General features: G+C 34.1%; 3 protein-coding genes across 3 annotated transcripts; 1 reads left to right on the plus strand and 2 right to left on the minus strand.

The window, feature by feature from the left end:
* Positions 1 to 1,440: 1,440 nt before the first annotated feature.
* Positions 1,441 to 7,973, plus strand: LOC107617445 (beta-galactosidase 1). Its single transcript, XM_016319203.3, has 19 exons — positions 1,441 to 1,996; positions 2,190 to 2,285; positions 2,415 to 2,527; positions 2,681 to 2,747; positions 2,891 to 2,983; positions 3,101 to 3,244; positions 3,732 to 3,820; positions 3,990 to 4,095; positions 4,178 to 4,265; positions 4,413 to 4,531; positions 4,645 to 4,809; positions 5,022 to 5,200; positions 5,305 to 5,414; positions 5,700 to 5,809; positions 5,920 to 6,030; positions 6,117 to 6,227; positions 6,395 to 6,600; positions 6,702 to 7,038; positions 7,378 to 7,973. The coding sequence occupies exons 1-19, from the start codon at positions 1,814 to 1,816 to the stop codon at positions 7,486 to 7,488; spliced, it is 2,538 nt and encodes an 845-aa protein (XP_016174689.1). The 5' UTR covers positions 1,441 to 1,813; the 3' UTR covers positions 7,489 to 7,973.
* A 1,075-nt stretch (positions 7,974 to 9,048) lies between these two features.
* LOC107617444 (large ribosomal subunit protein uL18) lies at positions 9,049 to 11,597 on the minus strand. Its single transcript, XM_016319201.3, has 9 exons — positions 11,487 to 11,597; positions 10,990 to 11,059; positions 10,784 to 10,875; positions 10,467 to 10,593; positions 10,263 to 10,342; positions 10,036 to 10,152; positions 9,817 to 9,951; positions 9,536 to 9,705; positions 9,049 to 9,408 (listed from the first exon to the last, which is right to left on the minus strand). The coding sequence occupies exons 1-9, from the start codon at positions 11,487 to 11,489 to the stop codon at positions 9,294 to 9,296; spliced, it is 909 nt and encodes a 302-aa protein (XP_016174687.1). The 5' UTR covers positions 11,490 to 11,597; the 3' UTR covers positions 9,049 to 9,293.
* Positions 11,598 to 13,210: 1,613 nt separating this feature from the next.
* On the minus strand, positions 13,211 to 17,279 carry LOC107614886 (transmembrane 9 superfamily member 7). Its single transcript, XM_021112211.2, has 7 exons — positions 16,931 to 17,279; positions 15,911 to 16,075; positions 15,706 to 15,815; positions 15,487 to 15,595; positions 15,269 to 15,381; positions 14,684 to 14,834; positions 13,211 to 14,591 (listed from the first exon to the last, which is right to left on the minus strand). The coding sequence occupies exons 1-7, from the start codon at positions 17,042 to 17,044 to the stop codon at positions 13,434 to 13,436; spliced, it is 1,920 nt and encodes a 639-aa protein (XP_020967870.2). The 5' UTR covers positions 17,045 to 17,279; the 3' UTR covers positions 13,211 to 13,433.
* Between the last annotated feature and the right edge of the window lie 138 nt (positions 17,280 to 17,417).

Genomic DNA, 17,417 nt, shown 5'->3' on the forward strand with positions numbered 1-17,417 from the left:
ATTTAATACAATTCTTAAAAAATAAAAGATGATAATTTTTTATTAAAAAATAATAATTATATAATTTAGTCTCTTAATAATTTTCTTATATAATCAATATATTAAAGTCTCAAAGAATGAATTAATTATTCCTCTATGTATTAATTAGGAATTAGAAGGATGTTCAGAGAGTAAATAATTCCTCAAATTCTTTTAAGTTCTTATGGTTTTAAATGCACAAGAAATTTTCTTAAAGAAAACATGCACAAGATATTTTTTTATAAGAAATATTTAATTCCTTAAAAAGTTCATAATTAGAAAATTTCTAAATTATCAACCCAATTTACATTTTTCAAATGAAAGTATACTTGTATTATTTTTTTATTTTATACATCTCAAGTATACACTTTTTGTTTTATAATATTAAAGGTAAAGTATACTTTTTTTTTTTTCCTAAAGTTTGACAAAAGTTTTAAAAATACTCCTAAATTTTATTTTGTCTCAAAAGTTTTTGATTTGCATCAAACATACCCCTAACGGCTAATTTTTCAAAAAATTTAAGACCGATTCAACAACGATTTCATAAGAACAACCCTTAACACAAGCAAATCAAGCATAATTTTCTTGCATTATTTCGTCTTAAATTTTTTAAAAATTTAGCCGTCGAGGGTATATTTGATGCAAATTGAAAATTTTTGGGACAAAATTGAAACAAAATAAAACTTAGGGATAATTTTAAAATTTTTACCAAACTTCAGGAACAAAAAATATACTTTACCCTAATATTAAAAAATAATTTCATTTTACTTTGTTTTTCTCTCTATAAATATTTTTAATACTAAAAAATTAATACAATTGTTAAAAAAACAATAATACAATTGTATGAAAATAATAGAAAAAAAAATATAACATTGTATAAAAATTAAAAAATATAACATTTTTTCGTTTTCATTTTATGGGGTTGGTAGATACAACAGAAAACTCATATCATATCATGTAAATAAAAAAAAAAAAAAAAAAAAAAAAAAAAAAAAAAAACACTCAAACAGGAAAAACGCGCTTTGTTTGTGAAAAAGGGTCCAAACGCCGAAGCCCCCGAGCTCCGAACTTCTGTATTTGAATTTTCAATTAAAAAAAATCTATAATACAAAATTATAAATAAATATTCAATATAAAAAAACGAAATTTTGAAAAAAAAAAACAATTATATTTAACAACAAAAGAAGAATTAATGTCTCTTTTAAAGAGTTCAATGTAAAATTATAAATAAGAGTAAATAAATAGTATTTAAATAAATAAATATATTTTTATAAAATAAAAATTTAAATGAATTAACATTGATATTTAAAAATTATTTAATAATAATTTCGTCAAATATGTTAAAATATTTAATAATTTTTAATTATTAATTTCATATAAATTTTTTTAAATAAGGACAAGATTGTGGGTCTAACTTTTTCTGAAATAGCATCCACTTCTGAGTGTTTATAAAAGCAACTGCAAAGCACCCTTCATTTTCTGCAACCCCAACATCACCATCTCTTACAACAACTAATTTACTAATTCTGTTTTTGTTTCTCCTTCCCAAAGAAAGAGTAAAGAAGAAAAACAGAGTCTTTCTCACTTTCTCAGCAATTCAACTCTCCCTTTATTCTTTTTCTTCTCTTCATTGGTCATTGATTCTGCCAAAAAGAAACAAAGTCAGTAAAAGGAAGAGAATAATAGTTCACACTTCACAGTTCAAACAAAACAAAACAGAAATATCTCACTTGCATAAGCATTTCTCTCTATGCATCAAAGCATAGAATAAGGTGAGAAAAGAAGAGATTGGAGTATGATGGGGATGAAGAAGCTCAAACAAGTGTGGAATGTGGCATTAATTTTGGTGGTGTTGGCATGTTCATTGGTTGGTGAAGGTGAAGCTTCAGTGTCCTATGACCATAAAGCTATCACCATCAATGGACAAAGAAGGATACTTCTCTCTGGCTCCATTCATTACCCAAGAAGCACTCCTGAGGTACTAATACTATCAAAATGTGCTTTTATGGGGTCTTTGTTTTTTCAAATGGGTACCTTAAAGTTTCTTCCTTTTTCAATAAGGATTTTTGCAATCCTAAGTATTTATTTTTTATTTTTTTGAACTTATTTATTCATTATGCAATGCTAAGTTTTACTTTTTTTTTTTATTTTATTTTAATTGTTTTTGGCAGATGTGGCCAGATCTTATACAGAAGGCCAAGGAAGGAGGTTTGGATGTTATTCAAACTTATGTGTTCTGGAATGGACATGAGCCTTCACCTGGCAAAGTAATGAACAATGCATGCTGTTTTTGCTTCTGGTGTTTGAAGAAAATGCTTCTTTTTATTTTATTTCAGTTTGTTATTTATGAGTTAGTTGTGAGAATTAATGAACCTTTTGTTTGTTGATGAGTGTAGTATTATTTTGAGGGGAATTATGATTTGGTGAAGTTCATAAGGCTGGTTCAGCAAGCAGGCCTTTATGTTCACCTCAGAATTGGTCCTTATGTCTGTGCTGAGTGGAATTTCGGGTAATCAATCAAATGATTCAATTTTTCTCTTTACAAATTAACCAAAAAAAGAAATAATAATAAAACTTTGTTTATATGGAAACTTTGAAATTGGAACATCTTAAATAGCTTCAACTTTAACTTTTAACTTAATGGTTTTTCTACTTTTTTCAGCGGTTTCCCTGTTTGGCTTAAGTACATACCAGGCATTAGCTTCAGAACAGACAATGGGCCATTTAAGGTGAGAGAAATAGTCCTTTTTGACCAAAAGTCAATGTAAAAATCTAATATTTTTCCCCTATCTTTGATGTTAATTTTCTTATTATTTATTCTATTTTAGTAACTTTTTTTTCCCTTCTTTTTTTCCATGTTAATGTATTGAAGTATCAAATGCAAAGATTTACCACTAAGATTGTGGATATGATGAAAGCAGAAAGGTTATTTGAGTCTCAGGGTGGTCCAATAATTTTATCACAGGTAAGATTAAAATACCTAACTACCCTTCCTCTTAGTTCAACATCTAACTTCATGCTTTATTAACATATAAATTTACTGAGAGTATTACCCTTTTCAAACTATTGATTTTGTTAACAGATTGAAAATGAATATGGACCTATGGAGTATGAACTTGGTGCTCAAGGTAAAGCATACACTGATTGGGCAGCACATATGGCTTTAGGACTTAGAACTGGTGTTCCATGGGTCATGTGCAAGCAAGATGATGCTCCTGACCCAGTTGTAAGTACCATCTAATCTAACAAAATTCTTGTTACTTTCTATAAACATGTTCATATTCTTATTCTCCTTGTCCTTGGTGGGGGATACTGAACAGTATCCTTAGGTACATGTATAAAGGAGGGCAAATATGTCCACTTGTTTTTAATAGTAAATTTCAATGTAGGACAAATTTGTCATTTTCAAATTTTGGTCAGACACAAGACTAGAGTTTATGAATTATGAGAATGAATTATGCTTCATTCTTGCATGGCTGTGATTTACCTTTTATGTCATTTCAATATTATTCTTATTATTATGTTGAGGTGTCATTAGACATTAGTGAAATTAGCATGATTACCTGTGGTGAAATAATTCAAAACATGACATTCCATTATTGAGTGAAATCATTTTAATATTCTTGGCATGCAGTCAAGAAATATTTGTATTTTCAAGTAAATCAAATTTTTTGCTGATAATATATTAATATTTGTGTTGACTTTTATTGCAGATTAACACTTGCAATGGCTTCTATTGTGATTACTTCTCTCCAAATAAGGCTTACAAACCAAAGATGTGGACAGAAGCTTGGACTGGATGGTATGATAAGTTTTTACTTCCCTTGACCTTCATTTCAAAATAAATTCATATTAAAAAATTTATTACTATGTTGTCCAAATTGAATGTTATTTTGAATTGGTGCATTGTTACATAAAAGCTAGAGGTATCTTTCTGACCATACCTTTGATTTCTCTGTTTAAACTTGCAGGTATACTGAGTTTGGAGGTCCAGTTCCTCACAGACCTGCTGAGGATTTGGCATTTTCTGTTGCAAGGTTCATACAGAAAGGAGGATCATTTGTCAATTATTACATGGTAGTTTCAGTATCTGTTAGATTTCAATCTCTGGTTTTCACTGTTTCATTCAACTAAGTCCCTTGTGTTCTGTCCATTCCAGTATCATGGAGGTACAAATTTCGGTCGAACTGCTGGTGGTCCCTTCATTGCTACAAGCTATGATTATGATGCGCCTCTCGATGAATACGGTATGCGCCTCTCATACTTACTGATATTTTCATTTTGTTATGCATTTTCTTGAATCATATAGAATAAAGTTCAAGTCTATGATAGCAGATTAGAACATTTCTTGCATGATCTTACATTCTTCATTTATTTCTTTCTGCTCTATGCAGGATTGCCTCGGCACCCGAAATGGGGTCATCTGAGAGATTTACACAGGGCAATTAAACTTTCTGAACCTGCTTTAGTGTCTGCAGATCCTGTTGTACAAAGGCTTGGAAACTATGAAGAGGTATAAGTCACTTAAAACTATAAAATATGCTTAGTTATGTGAGAATAAACCAGCCATGTCTAGAATGATTCGAAATCAAACTGAATTTCTAACTTTTGTTCACCACACTACAGGCTCATGTCTTCAAATCAAAGTCTGGAGCATGTTCTGCTTTTCTTGCAAACTATAATCCACGATCCTATGCAACGGTGTCATTTGGAAATTTGCATTACAACTTGCCTCCTTGGTCTATAAGCATTCTTCCTGATTGCAAGCACACTGTTTATAACACTGCAAGGGTGAGGGAAAGAAAAATAAGAGTGAATTTATATTTCAATGACTATTCTTATATGCAGTTATAATTGCCAACAAGATTTACTTGTTCATTTTCATGGAAGTAGACACACAAAACGAAAGGAATAACACCTTATTGTTGTCTTATTTAAATTTTAATGTTCTTGCTAAAGTTACAAGAATAGAAGACTAAAGTTTTTAATAATCTCCTGGTCAGGTTGGTGCGCAAAGTGCGCAAATGAAGATGACTCGAGTTCCTATTCATGGAGGACTCTCTTGGAAAGCATTTAATGATGAGACGACCTCTACCGATGATAGTTCCTTCACAGTGACTGGTCTGTTGGAGCAGTTAAATGTAACAAGGGACTTATCTGACTACTTGTGGTACTCTACAGAGTGAGTGACATAAAACACTATAGTCTCATATAATTGTTGGTTACAACATCACTGGAAATTTTGTCACTGTTCTATGTCTAATTACTTGCTATTTTTCTTGTCAGTGTTGTGATAAATTCCAACGAATGGTTTTTAAGGAATGGAAAGGATCCTGTTCTTACAGCAATGTCTGCTGGACATGCTATGCATGTTTTTGTCAATGGTCAGCTATCAGGTGAGCAGCATTACTTAAATTTGATTCAGCAATATGTAATTTCAAAGTACCAAGAACAATTGCATTGATTCAGGGGTTTTAATAAAATTTGACTATAATAATTGCATTTTTTCTTGGTAAGATCCAAGAGGAAGCCATTTGTCAAACACAATGGATATAGTTTTCTTTCTTGAATTTTCTTTCCCAAATATTGCATTGCAAGCATCACATTTTACATTTGAAGCTAATGATTGTTTGCATAATAGCTTGAGCTTCATCATTTTTACTTTGATACTCTTTGATCAGGAACTGCTTACGGAAGCTTAGAATTCCCCAAACTAACATTTAGCCAGGGTGTGAAGCTCAGAGCTGGTGTTAACAAAATCTCCATTCTTAGTGTTGCAGTTGGTCTCCCGGTATATTCTCCCTCTATATCTATCGCTGTCCATGCGCACATGCGTGACACGTCTAAATCAGTGTGTTATGACTTATGACTTAACACTAAAAATACATTACTTATGTGCAGAATGTTGGTCCACATTTTGAAAGATGGAATGCTGGTGTTCTTGGTCCAATTACATTAAGTGGTCTCAATGAAGGGAAGAGGGACTTAACATGGCAGAAGTGGTCTTACAAGGTTATTCTTCAAACACTTACTAAGGCTTATCTTTTTCTTACTGCTTAGTTTAGCTTGGTACTCATTTGAGTTCATGTTCCACTCAGGTTGGTCTTAAAGGTGAAGCATTGAGTCTTCATTCACTTACCGGAAGTTCCTCAGTTGAGTGGATGCAGGGTTTCTTTGTGTCGCGAAGGCAGCCCTTGACTTGGTACAAAGTGAGTATCACAAAGTTACATGAACTTATCATTTTATTCTCAACTACTATTCTTGCAAATAAAACCAATAATAAGTATAAGATTTTTCATTTTGTTGTGGTAAGGAGACCTTTTTGGCTTTCACTAGTTGAAACAATGGACATAAACTAACATCATTTTTGCATTAGACCACTTTTGATTCTCCGGCAGGGAGCGCGCCATTGGCTTTAGACATGGCAAGCATGGGCAAAGGACAAATCTGGATAAACGGACAGAGTCTTGGCCGGTACTGGCCTGCTTACAAAGCATCCGGTTCGTGTGGATCCTGTGACTATGCTGGTACTTATAATGAGAAGAAATGTTTAAGTAACTGCGGCGAGCCTTCTCAAAGATGGTGAGAATTGAGAGATATCTCTAAATTTCTCTGGAGTTTTGTTTTGTTAATGCACTTAAGAAAATTTTCACCAACCTTACTTAAATTTGATAATATTTCAGGTATCATGTTCCTCATTCTTGGCTGAAACCAGCTGGGAATTTATTGGTTGTGTTTGAGGAAATGGGTGGAGACCCCAATGGGATATTTTTGGTTAGAAGGGATATAGATAGTGTGTGTGCTGATATTTATGAGTGGCAGCCAAATCTTGTAAGTTATCAGATGGAATCTTCTGGAAAAGTTAGCAAACCTGTGAGGCCAAAAGCACATTTGTCATGTGGTCCTGGACAGAAGATCTCATCCATCAAGTTCGCTAGCTTCGGCACTCCGGTTGGCTCGTGTGGAAACTACCGTGAAGGAAGCTGCCATGCCCATAAGTCCTATGATGCCTTCCAAAAGGTATCATTTCTTGCTACAAATTTGAAGAGCAATGCTAAGGAACCAATTTTTTCGGCCAACATCAATCAATTTTTTAAAAATTATTCTATCTTAAATTCTTGACTTTAAATCGTAAATCCTTAATCCTAAATTATAAATCTAAACCATAAAATTGGCTAATGTTGGCTAATTAAAAGTTGATTCCTTATATTTTCTCAATTGGGATTTAAGAAAACTTTTTTTTTAATTTAGTTTTAAAGCCTGAAGTGCAATTATGCATGTCAAATGATCCATTTAATTTATGGTAACTTTTACTCAGCTTATTTAATTTAGCATTACTCAACAACTTTATTATTGCAGAGTTGTATTGGCCAAAATTCATGTGCAGTAACAGTGGCACCTGAACTTTTTGGAGGAGATCCATGTCCAAATGTCATGAAGAAACTTTCAGTAGAAGCCATTTGCACCTAATCAATTTCCAACCTCAGAAAACAAATGTAGAATAAAAGGGTGGTTCAAGATTGGATTTTTTATCAGCTATATTCAATTCAAGATTTTAGGTGTGCACTAATACAACACCACAAGCATTGATTTTTGGCTTTTTATTACCAAAGGTGAAGTTGCAAAAACACAACACACCATGTGGTTGATAAAAAAGCCTAATAGGGATTGAGAAAATTGTGGAATGTGTACATATATATTGGTGTGTTCAGATTTGTTACAGAGAAGTGAAGAGTTTGATTGGATAATGCACATTGAGACGGCAAAGATTTGAGTCCATGTGCAAGTTCAAGTTGTTTGTATTCTGTGGAAGTCACTTGCTTCCATAGTAATATAATTTTCCATATGAAGCTGCATTGAGAGAAATTTAATCTAGATTTTAGTTATTTTCTTCCCTGTAAGTGTAAGATACTTTGCCAACATGATAAGATGAAATTATGTTATGTTTTATTTCATTTTATGTTTACCTTTTTTATTCTTACACCTCTTATTCTTCTCAGTTTATGAATGATACTACCTCTTAATTCTTAAATTAGACTACTAATTGGTTATATTGTTATTTTCTTTTATTTGGTGAGAGTTATGTCATTTTTATAATGCCTTGCCTACAAGTGAAATTCATAGTTTAAGTTGGTCGTGTTTCATTTATTTAGAAAATAAATTATCTAGAAATATATTTAGTAGTGAACCACTTAACTAATGACTAGTCACCAAAAAAAACTTAACTAATGACTACAGTATTACCTGATGGGGGAATATTACTGGAAAACGAAATCTTGTTTACATTCTTCTTTATTCTTTATGACCGAATTAATTTTTTTTAGTATATACCTATTTTGTTCCTCAAAGAATTTCAAACCAGGCACTTTAGTCTCCAACTAAAATTAATTATTCGATTAGTCCCTAACAATTAACTCCGTCAGTCACTTAGGTCTTTTATTCCGTCAATTCTAACGGAGGACAAAATAGTCCCTAATAACTCTAACACAAAATGGTCCCTGACCTCTTCTGTTCGGAAACGATATTATTCTCTCCCAATTTCCATCATATCTCGCATAACACTAACAATCTAATACTGTAACTTCAATTTATACAATGCACACTCTACAATTTCAATGTTCACAAGAAAAAAAAATCTAGACAACAAGTCCAATTTGTTAAGACTCGTCGTCGTCGTTTTCAAATAAAAGTATTTTGATCCCTTGTTAGATTTTGTCCCCTATTAAAGTTGTCAAGAGACCATTTTGTCTTCCGTTAGAATTGACAGAGCCAAAGACCGAAATGACAGACAAAATTAATTGTTAGAAACCAATCAATCAATCAAGTAATTAATTTTAGTTGGAGACTAAAGTGTCTAATCCGAAATTCTTTGAGGACCAAAATGGATATATACTCATTTTTTTTCCTTCTGAAAACGTTAACTTTTTAGAAATTGATGCTTTAATTTTTATTCATTTTCATCAAATCCCAAAAAATTTCAAGAAATCCATGTTACCCGATCCAGGCACAGCCACAACTTAGAAATTAGACTTTCGCAAAATAAAATAAAGGATCGTATTATGGTAAAGAACTTATGACTTGTATGAACCAAAACAAGGTAAATCACAATAATGCAGGCTAACACGAAATTGACCAAAAGACTCAACCCAACATGTATCCAAAATTTGTGACCTAAGAGATAAAAAATGCAAGAACATAAATCTTCAAGAAAACGATTCACTAAATGCAAGTTACACATTCTAAATAAGTTGCACCGCTACATCCACAGTAAATCTTCACTCGTCATCATCGTCATCCTCATCTTCACCACCAGCTGCAGAGTTGAGGGCCTGCAGGCGTGCAATCAACTTAGCCTTCCTCTCCTCATATGTAAGCTTCTTCAAGTTGTACCTGCAGAAAAGAGGGCAATATATAATGAGTAGTGCTAAAACAAAGTAACCAAACCCACATGTTTCAAAGTCAAACAAATGGTGAGATTTTTTAATCCCCATAAATCTAGGCAATTTTTATTTTTTACCTTTTGTGTTCCTTTGGTGGCTGCTTCCCTGACTTCTTGATGGTGGGATCTGCACGAATGGCCGCATGAACCTTTTTGTACAATGGCTCAATTCCATCGGCACTGAGTCCACGCTTGATATATTCACTGAAGTGTGATTGGTATTTCTCTGGTTCATCTTCCTCCAAAGTCTATGAGAGATTAAATAAATTGAATGGTCAGACAAATTACTGAAATCTCTTATTTTGATTAATAATTCATAAAAATTTACAACTAAAAGCCAGTAAGATATTCACCCATACCTTCATATAGGCAGCAACATGTCCACCAAAGATATATTTGCGGTGAACCTCAGGATCAAGCTCCTTCTTCTCCTTATCAAAACCAGCAAACCTTTTCTCACTGTGAGGGATATCCAAACCCCCATCCAAGGCTCCCTGAAAACCATCACAATTATTTTACTCCAACATACTAAAAAGAAAAGGAAACATAGACGATCAATGCAACATAAGAATTAGTACCTTAAGGGCACCAAACACACGGTTTCCAGTTGTGGTCCTAATAAGACCAACGTCGAGGAGAGCACGGAATGGCCTCCTTGTGTCAGCAGGTTCAACAGAAAAATCCTCACCACTAGCCTGATATGTAACCATATTTTTCAGTCAAATTATAAAACCATTCAGGTGTCGCACATGTATTTATGAAAGTAAGAGATAGCAAGCAAGCACAAGCACTTCAATTTTCATACCTCTACATTCCCTTGATACTCCTCATCCATCTCAAGCATTTTAAGGACTCGGCGGGCCAGAAGAAGTCCAGTGCAATAAGCTGGTAACATTTTAATATGTTCAATCACAGGTGAAAAACACTTGGCATAGTTACAGATACAACAGCAAAAGAAAGGTGACACGGACAGAGGGAAGGAGAGAAAGGATTTCCACAGATGAAGTACCTGCAGCATAGTTAGTAAGACCGACTTCAAGGCCATAGCGAGGCAGCTCATGGGAATAAGCTGCAGCAAGAACAATATCACCGGCAATGCTAGCAGATGTTATTTGTGCAACGATATCCTTGTTTGTCTAGTAATGATGCTAAGGATAATACTCATGAACTCAAGGTAGCATTGACTAACAATCACTTGAGCATAATCAATTTTAACAAAAAAAGCATAGCATCAAACAAAAATTCCTGTAAACATTTCTATAAAATAATTTCAATTAAGTACAAGCTACTGAAAAAATGTTAACCTACAAAACTAAAGTAGGATACAAATCGCACAACAAAACGGTATTTAGGTGTGTTGTACTTGTTCTTATCTTGGTTAATCAACCGAATCCTGGCCCGGTAGTCAGTCTTTCCCTCTGCAAAATTTTTATGAAATAAAGTCATCAATGTTTCTAAATTTTTTTAAAACAAAGCACATTAGAGATAAGAAACACAGTGTAAACTGTTTGATAACAATAACAATACACTACCTCTTCTTCTCTTGAACTTCACTTGATACCTTTTGAAGTAGGCCTTACCTTTCTGAGCCTTAACATAAACCTAATTTTCAGGAATTACAGAGATGAAAAAAAAAATGGTTAAATATGCTGTTTCAAAAGCATAAGAATATCTACATACTAGAGTTTAATTACGACCAATTAAATATAAGCCAACACACACACACACACACAAAAGAGCACAAGAACCGGAATATCAAACACCGAAGATCTAAGAATCTCCCGAAAAAATTGAAACTTTGTTTTCCTTTTACCAAAGTTACCAGAAAGCTCACTCTAACAGACTCAGATACAAACAAAGGGGGAAAACTAGCTTCTTCTCTTTCAAATTGTTACTGAATGACAATGTGTTCTTGGAAAAGAAAATAAAAATGAAGAAAACATAAGAATTAAATAAATGGTGATATGAATATGGGGAATTGATTAAGAAACGGAGAGGGAGAAGAGGAAATGAGAGAAAGAGGGATCACCATTGGTGAAGCTGGATCTGCTGCACGATGATGATGATGGTGGTGGCAGCTGCTGATGCTCGAAACGAGAGAGTTGAGGGTTTTACGTTTTAGGCTTTTATTAGGAGCCTCTAACGCAGTAAAGCACTACTGCTACTACCAGTCATAATTGGGCTTGGGCGTGGGCTTGGGCTTGGACCTAACCCGAAAAGATATTGGGCTCTTGAACCCATTATCTTTGACGACCAAAAATATATGTATACAACTACATTATCTAAATAAAACAAACCAAGGAGGTGTCTGGTGGGCGGTGGCAGCTTGGACTTTGGTTGAGTGGCAATATATGATGTCTCTTAATATGTTGTGTTCGTGGTTCCAAAAACAAAAAAGTTTGCTGTGTTCGGATTGATTATGATGTCTAGAATTGGAGATTTTTCAACCTGTCTGACATAAAAAAAAAAAAAAAGAGGTGTCCCACAGAAAAAATTTTAAGAGTATTTCAAAATTTTTAACTTAAAAAATTCTAAGTATTTTTTAAGGAGATTTTTTTTTTTAAAATTAGGAGTGAGACTCGAAATCACGACTTTTAAGTGAGTATAAAGAAACTATACTATTTGAGTTATAATTCGTTAAGTTAAGAAAAATTGTTTAGTTTAAAATAAAGAATTAAGAATACTCTCATGAGAGAAGGAACTATCAAAATTCTCATTCCTCACAACGCAATTGATAAAGAAAGAATTTGGAATCAAACTTGTCATATATATAAATGGATAAAATATTATTTTAATTCCTAATATTTAAAATAAGTCCTAATTTTATTCATAATCTCTAAAATATCTTATTTTTTTCCTAAATTTTATTTTATCTTATTTTAGTCTTGGTCAAAATTAAATATTTTTCTTCCAAAAATATCTTTTCTTTTTCTATTATTATCTTCTTATTTTTTTTCTTTCAATTTCACTTTCAAATTACTATAACCACTATAATTACAATTGTTATCATTATCTAAAAAAAGATAATAATGGAAGAATAGGAATATTTAAAAATATAATTTTGACCAAAGGAATAAAATAGGACAAAATAAGACGTTTTGAACAAAAATAAAAATTTTAAAAGTTAGAGACAAAATTATGACTTATTAAAAAATAACCACCCACCCACAGCCAATAAGTTAACGTAGATGCATCAACTTTCTCCGGTAACTTGAGTATGGTAACAACCTTGGACAGGGGCGGAGGCTAGTGTTGAGGAAGGGGGGCAATGGCCTCCCAAATTAAAAATTTTAATGTATAAAAATTATTAATTTTTTATATTAGCCCTCTTAATTTTAATTTTTTTTTTAGATTTATATTTTTATATTGGCTCCCTCCTCGTCTTGGATGAGAATATAACCTGCAACCTACTACAAACACCCTTTTAAACTAAGTTGAGAACCACTACCACCTCTCTACCAAGTACCAACCATATAAATAATTAAAAAAGTTGGATGACTATCTATCAATTTTACGGTACAGTGACTGAGTGACGTTTGATCTAACTCCCCAAGTTCTTTTGGTTTTTTGTGTTTTGTTTTTTTTAATGGTTTACCCAAGTGTTGTTCATTGATTATGTATATATGTGACTTTATCAACAAACATGCATAGGTGTCGTTCACCTTGCCAAATTAGCTGTGACAAGAAATGCCATTCATTCCCTGACAACTAACTGCTGATCGAAAATCATATAACTATGCTATGACATGGACATGTAGAAATATGCATACATCTCTCATGGATTAAGCAACTACAGTAATATATGGAAACGGGTTTAACAAATTAACAGTCCAACTGCTACACTAAACAATAAACAAAAAGGGGGGTTTTCAGGGGAGGGGGAAAAGAACTTCCCTGCTGTATTTGCTTCAAAGTCCTACAGCCTCAGGTTCGGTGCTCAACCTTGAATCATCCACACTATACGATGCTTGTAATTTTAGTCAATCTTCACAGAAGAGTAGATCTTGCGGACGAACCAGAAACAAGCATAGAAGCCGATAGTTCCGGTCAACACAAAGAAAGCGTATGAAACGATAATCATGTATCCAAAGTAAAGGATGCCCGAGACCAGTTTAGTAATATCCAATTTGGTGAAGAAGTAGAAAATTGAGTAGAGGAAAAGGTACAAAGCTGAGGACCCAGCCGTGAGGTAAGATCTCCACCACCAATTGTAGTCTTCGCTGCAAAGTTGGAAGTAGCAAAGCACAATCGTAATCTCTGCACAGGTGATTAATAGGATAACAAACACTATGAACAGGAATCCAAAGATGTAGTAGAACTGGTTCAGCCATATTGATGTCAAGATAAAGAAGAGCTCAATGAACACAGCACCAAATGGCAGAATGCCTCCAATAAGAATAGAGAAGACGGGCTTCATATACCATGCCTGCTCAGGTACCTGCCTGGGAATTTTATTAGTCTTCACAGGGTCTTCAATTACTGGCTTTTTGAAACCCAAGTAACTACCCACAAAGACCAAGGGTACTGATATACCAAACCACAGGCAAACCAAAGCAAACATGGTTCCAAAAGGGACTGCTCCAGAAGACTGCTCTCCCCAAATCAAGGCATTTAGCACAAAGAAGACACCAAACAGAATGCCTGGAAACATAAATGCTGTTTTCAAGGTATTCTTTTTCCACTCTGTGCCCTTGAACATCTTGTACAAACGTGCCGAGGAGTAACCAGCAAATAAACCCATAAAAACCCACAATAGAACCATTGCAGTCATGAGACCTCCACGGTTAGATGGTGACAAGAAACCTAGCAAAGCAAATATCATTGTCACAAGTGACATTCCAAATAGCTGAACACCAGTACCGACATAAACACAAAGCAAATTTGAATTGACAGGTGGCCTGAAAACATCTCCATGGACAAGTTTCCACCCTGTTTCTTCTTGGGCCTCATCTTGAGTTTCTAGCTGATTATAATTGGCAATATCTCTGTAAAGAGTTCTCATCATGATCATAGCCACCATTCCAGAAAGGAAAAGGACAATCATCAGAGAGTTAATGATGGAGAACCAGTGGATCTGATCATCATTCATTAGAAGATATGTGTCCCACCGTGATGCCCATTTGATCTCACTTTCCTGAAAAAATTGCCATCAAACTTAACTTCTTGCATTTGACAACAGATGAGATGAAAGTTGATGAGAGTAACTGCAGTTTTAATTGGCAATACCTTAAAGGTAACATCATATGTGAATACAACATCCTTGTTTGTGTCAACTTCCTGTGGGACAGTACTACCTTGCATCAAATTCTTGGTGTCTTTATTGCATGTTGTCACCTGTGGGTTCTTGTCATTCCACTCCTTGAATTCATGGTTAATACTGTTTCATAAGTCATAGAGTTTGCAATGAGAAAAATATTACACATGAAAGATTCCTTTGAAATCTAACAAGAAAGCAATCAAACACACAAGCTCTATATTCTAGAGATATAAATTCGAACACACATTTAAAAGAATAAATGTACTAGGTATTGTATGACAGTACCCATGAAAGAGACAGGAATCTCCCCTTTTCAGTCACCTTTGAAGTTTGACCAAATATTGTCTATCTTCAAACAAAATCAACATGATAAACTAGCAGAAATCTATTAACAAATCATCCAACTAATTTGTTTCTTAATTCCTTTCCAACAGCATCCTATTCCTAAAATAAACTATAAAACCAACAAAGTTGGTGATATGTTATACCAAGATAAGAATGCAACAACAATAACCAGAGAAAGATATGTGTGGTAGTTGGGAAATGAAAAAGACCTGTTTGGTGTGACCTCAAATCCAACAATACGAGCAGAATCCGTTTCGGAATCCTTGTGATACATGACTCTAAAACTCAAGTGGTTATTGATGAAATATTTCTCCTCCTTGCTCTGTAGGCATATGTGAGGTTAACATAACAAAAATGGTAATTTATGTTCTATTAAAAAAAATTCAAACTTTTAAATTCTATAGCAGAACTTCTTGCTAAGTTATACCCCTTGATAGTTTCCTTTGAACCCAACACGAAAACCATGTTCATATGTTGTTGACTGACTTCCATCCCTCCTTTGTCTGAGAACAGCAACTGGAAGGTTATCCAGAATCCTGTACGTCCAATTAAACACATTAAAGGTCAAGAAGAAACCTATAGCAAGAAGGGCACCAGCCAATAAATCCAAATACTAATTAAATCACTAAATATACTAATTAATTACATGTTTACTCGGTATTCATCATCAATTTTTTCTTTAAAATTCTTAGCAGCATCGGCATCCAAAGTTACACGACACACAACAGTACAAGACTGTTCCTTCCTCATATGAAACTGGAAAGAAAATAAAATTAAAGGATTAGTCACTAAATTTCACAGCTATATTGTCCAAGCAAAGCATTGAATGAGGGATGAGGCAGAATGCCCACCGTATATACTGAATTCTCAATGCGATCGCCACGAAGGACCTCACCCAAATTCTCTGCACTGTTCACGACCTCCTTAGGTTTGCAATACTTCAGGTAGTAGTAATCATATGGAAGTTGAGTCTTTGTGGATGATAATTTGTTCACTTTTACATAGAGGGGATCGCCCTAGTCCAACAGAAGAAAAACAATAAATCTAAATGATACTTCACATTGCACACAGCCACACACAATAAAACACAAAAGCAGTAAACAAAAAAACTAAAATAAAACGCTTTCAATGTCAACCAAATCACCCAAATCAACAAGTTCCCAAGTCACACAGACCAACAATTCAATGATCAATCTCAATTGTCCTTCTGCTTTGAATGATGGTTACAATTTCAGCCCATAGTGGCAATTGGCAAAGCCACATTACAACAAGCGAGCAATCTCTTACACACTACACAGCTACTACACCGATCAATAATCAATCAAGATTTCATCATCCATCACATATAAGTTGCGATGCCCAACTACAATTGGGGTTTCAATCACGGCATCGTGACAGCAATAGTGGCTGAATCAGCTAAATTTTCACGAATTACAGGAATTCCATATTGCAAAAACAGCTTAAATTCATGGAGCCAAGCCTCAAAAAAGCAAAAGGAAGTGCTCAATTAACTGAAAGTAAAGATCTACTCTAAGTTCGACATTCGGAATCGGCAACATCAAATCGTCTACCAGAAAATAAAAGTGCACACTCCAAATTTAAACCAAATCAGAACAGCAAAAGCCATCCACCAAAAAAAGAAAAAACATGAGGGAGCTTCACTTCGAATCGAGAAACACGTAACAAACCACAGAGAATCCAACAAAAATAGCAGCGAGGAAATATACAGATCAGAGCTAAAACCCTAGATCCGAGCAGATTCATGCGAGATAGCGTTGATCGAGAAGTTAATGAAGCACGTAGCTCAGATATTCGAATAAGGGAATGGAGAGAGCGAATCTCAGAAAAAGATAGAGAAATGGAAGACGTACGGTTTGGAAATCTCGCGGGGCGACTCCGGGAAGGTAGAAAGAGTGAACGGAGGAGAAGGTGAGGAGGAGGAAGACGGAAGCAACGAAGACGGTGGCGGAGGAGACGCCCATCATCTTCTTCTCCTTCTTTCTGTGTTCCCTTGTTTGCTTGGGTCTCGTGTGTGGTGTCTCACAAGTAGAGTGTGTGTGTGTGAGAGAGAGAGAGAGAGAGAGAGAGAGAAGAGAGAGTGAAAGAAATTGCAGATGCGAAAGATATAAAAGAAAAGGAAAGGCAAACAAGGAAGAGCAAGTGGATTGAGGTGCTGCTACACTACTACTTCTTACCGCTATTTACCACTTTGCACTTCACACACTACAACAGTACAACACACTGTAAATATGTAATTAAGGAGACTGTTAAAATAAAGTCAGAGTTTAATTAGTATTAATTATTAGATTGCTTTCAATATTTAGAAGTAACTAGACTGACATTTTTGTTTATTTTTCT

Source organism: Arachis ipaensis, chromosome B9 (assembly GCF_059453495.1).
Source record: "Arachis ipaensis isolate K30076 ecotype BB chromosome B9, ASM5945349v1, whole genome shotgun sequence".
In the NCBI taxonomy this organism is placed as follows: Eukaryota; Viridiplantae; Streptophyta; class Magnoliopsida; order Fabales; family Fabaceae; genus Arachis; species Arachis ipaensis.

Bases quoted from the DNA above. Each gene is read 5' to 3' on its own strand.
- LOC107617445 (XM_016319203.3), top strand. From the start codon at position 1,814: ATGATGGGGATGAAGAAGCTCAAACAAGTGTGGAATGTGGCATTAATT. The intron at 3,821-3,989 runs GTATGATAAGTT...TTAAACTTGCAG, and splicing joins ACAGAAGCTTGGACTGGATG to GTATACTGAGTTTGGAGGTC. The intron at 5,415-5,699 runs GTGAGCAGCATT...CTCTTTGATCAG, and splicing joins TGTCAATGGTCAGCTATCAG to GAACTGCTTACGGAAGCTTA.
- LOC107617444 (XM_016319201.3), bottom strand. The intron at 10,876-10,989 runs GTAGTGTATTGT...AAAATTTTGCAG, and splicing joins GAAGTTCAAGAGAAGAAGAG to AGGGAAAGACTGACTACCGG. The intron at 10,343-10,466 runs GTACTTCATCTG...AAATGTTACCAG, and splicing joins TCTTACTAACTATGCTGCAG to CTTATTGCACTGGACTTCTT.
- LOC107614886 (XM_021112211.2), bottom strand. From the start codon at position 17,044: ATGATGGGCGTCTCCTCCGCCACCGTCTTCGTTGCTTCCGTCTTCCTC. The intron at 16,076-16,930 runs GTACGTCTTCCA...CTGTTGGACTAG, and splicing joins CCCCGCGAGATTTCCAAACC to GGCGATCCCCTCTATGTAAA. The intron at 15,382-15,486 runs GTATAACTTAGC...ATATGCCTACAG, and splicing joins TCAAAGGAAACTATCAAGGG to AGCAAGGAGGAGAAATATTT.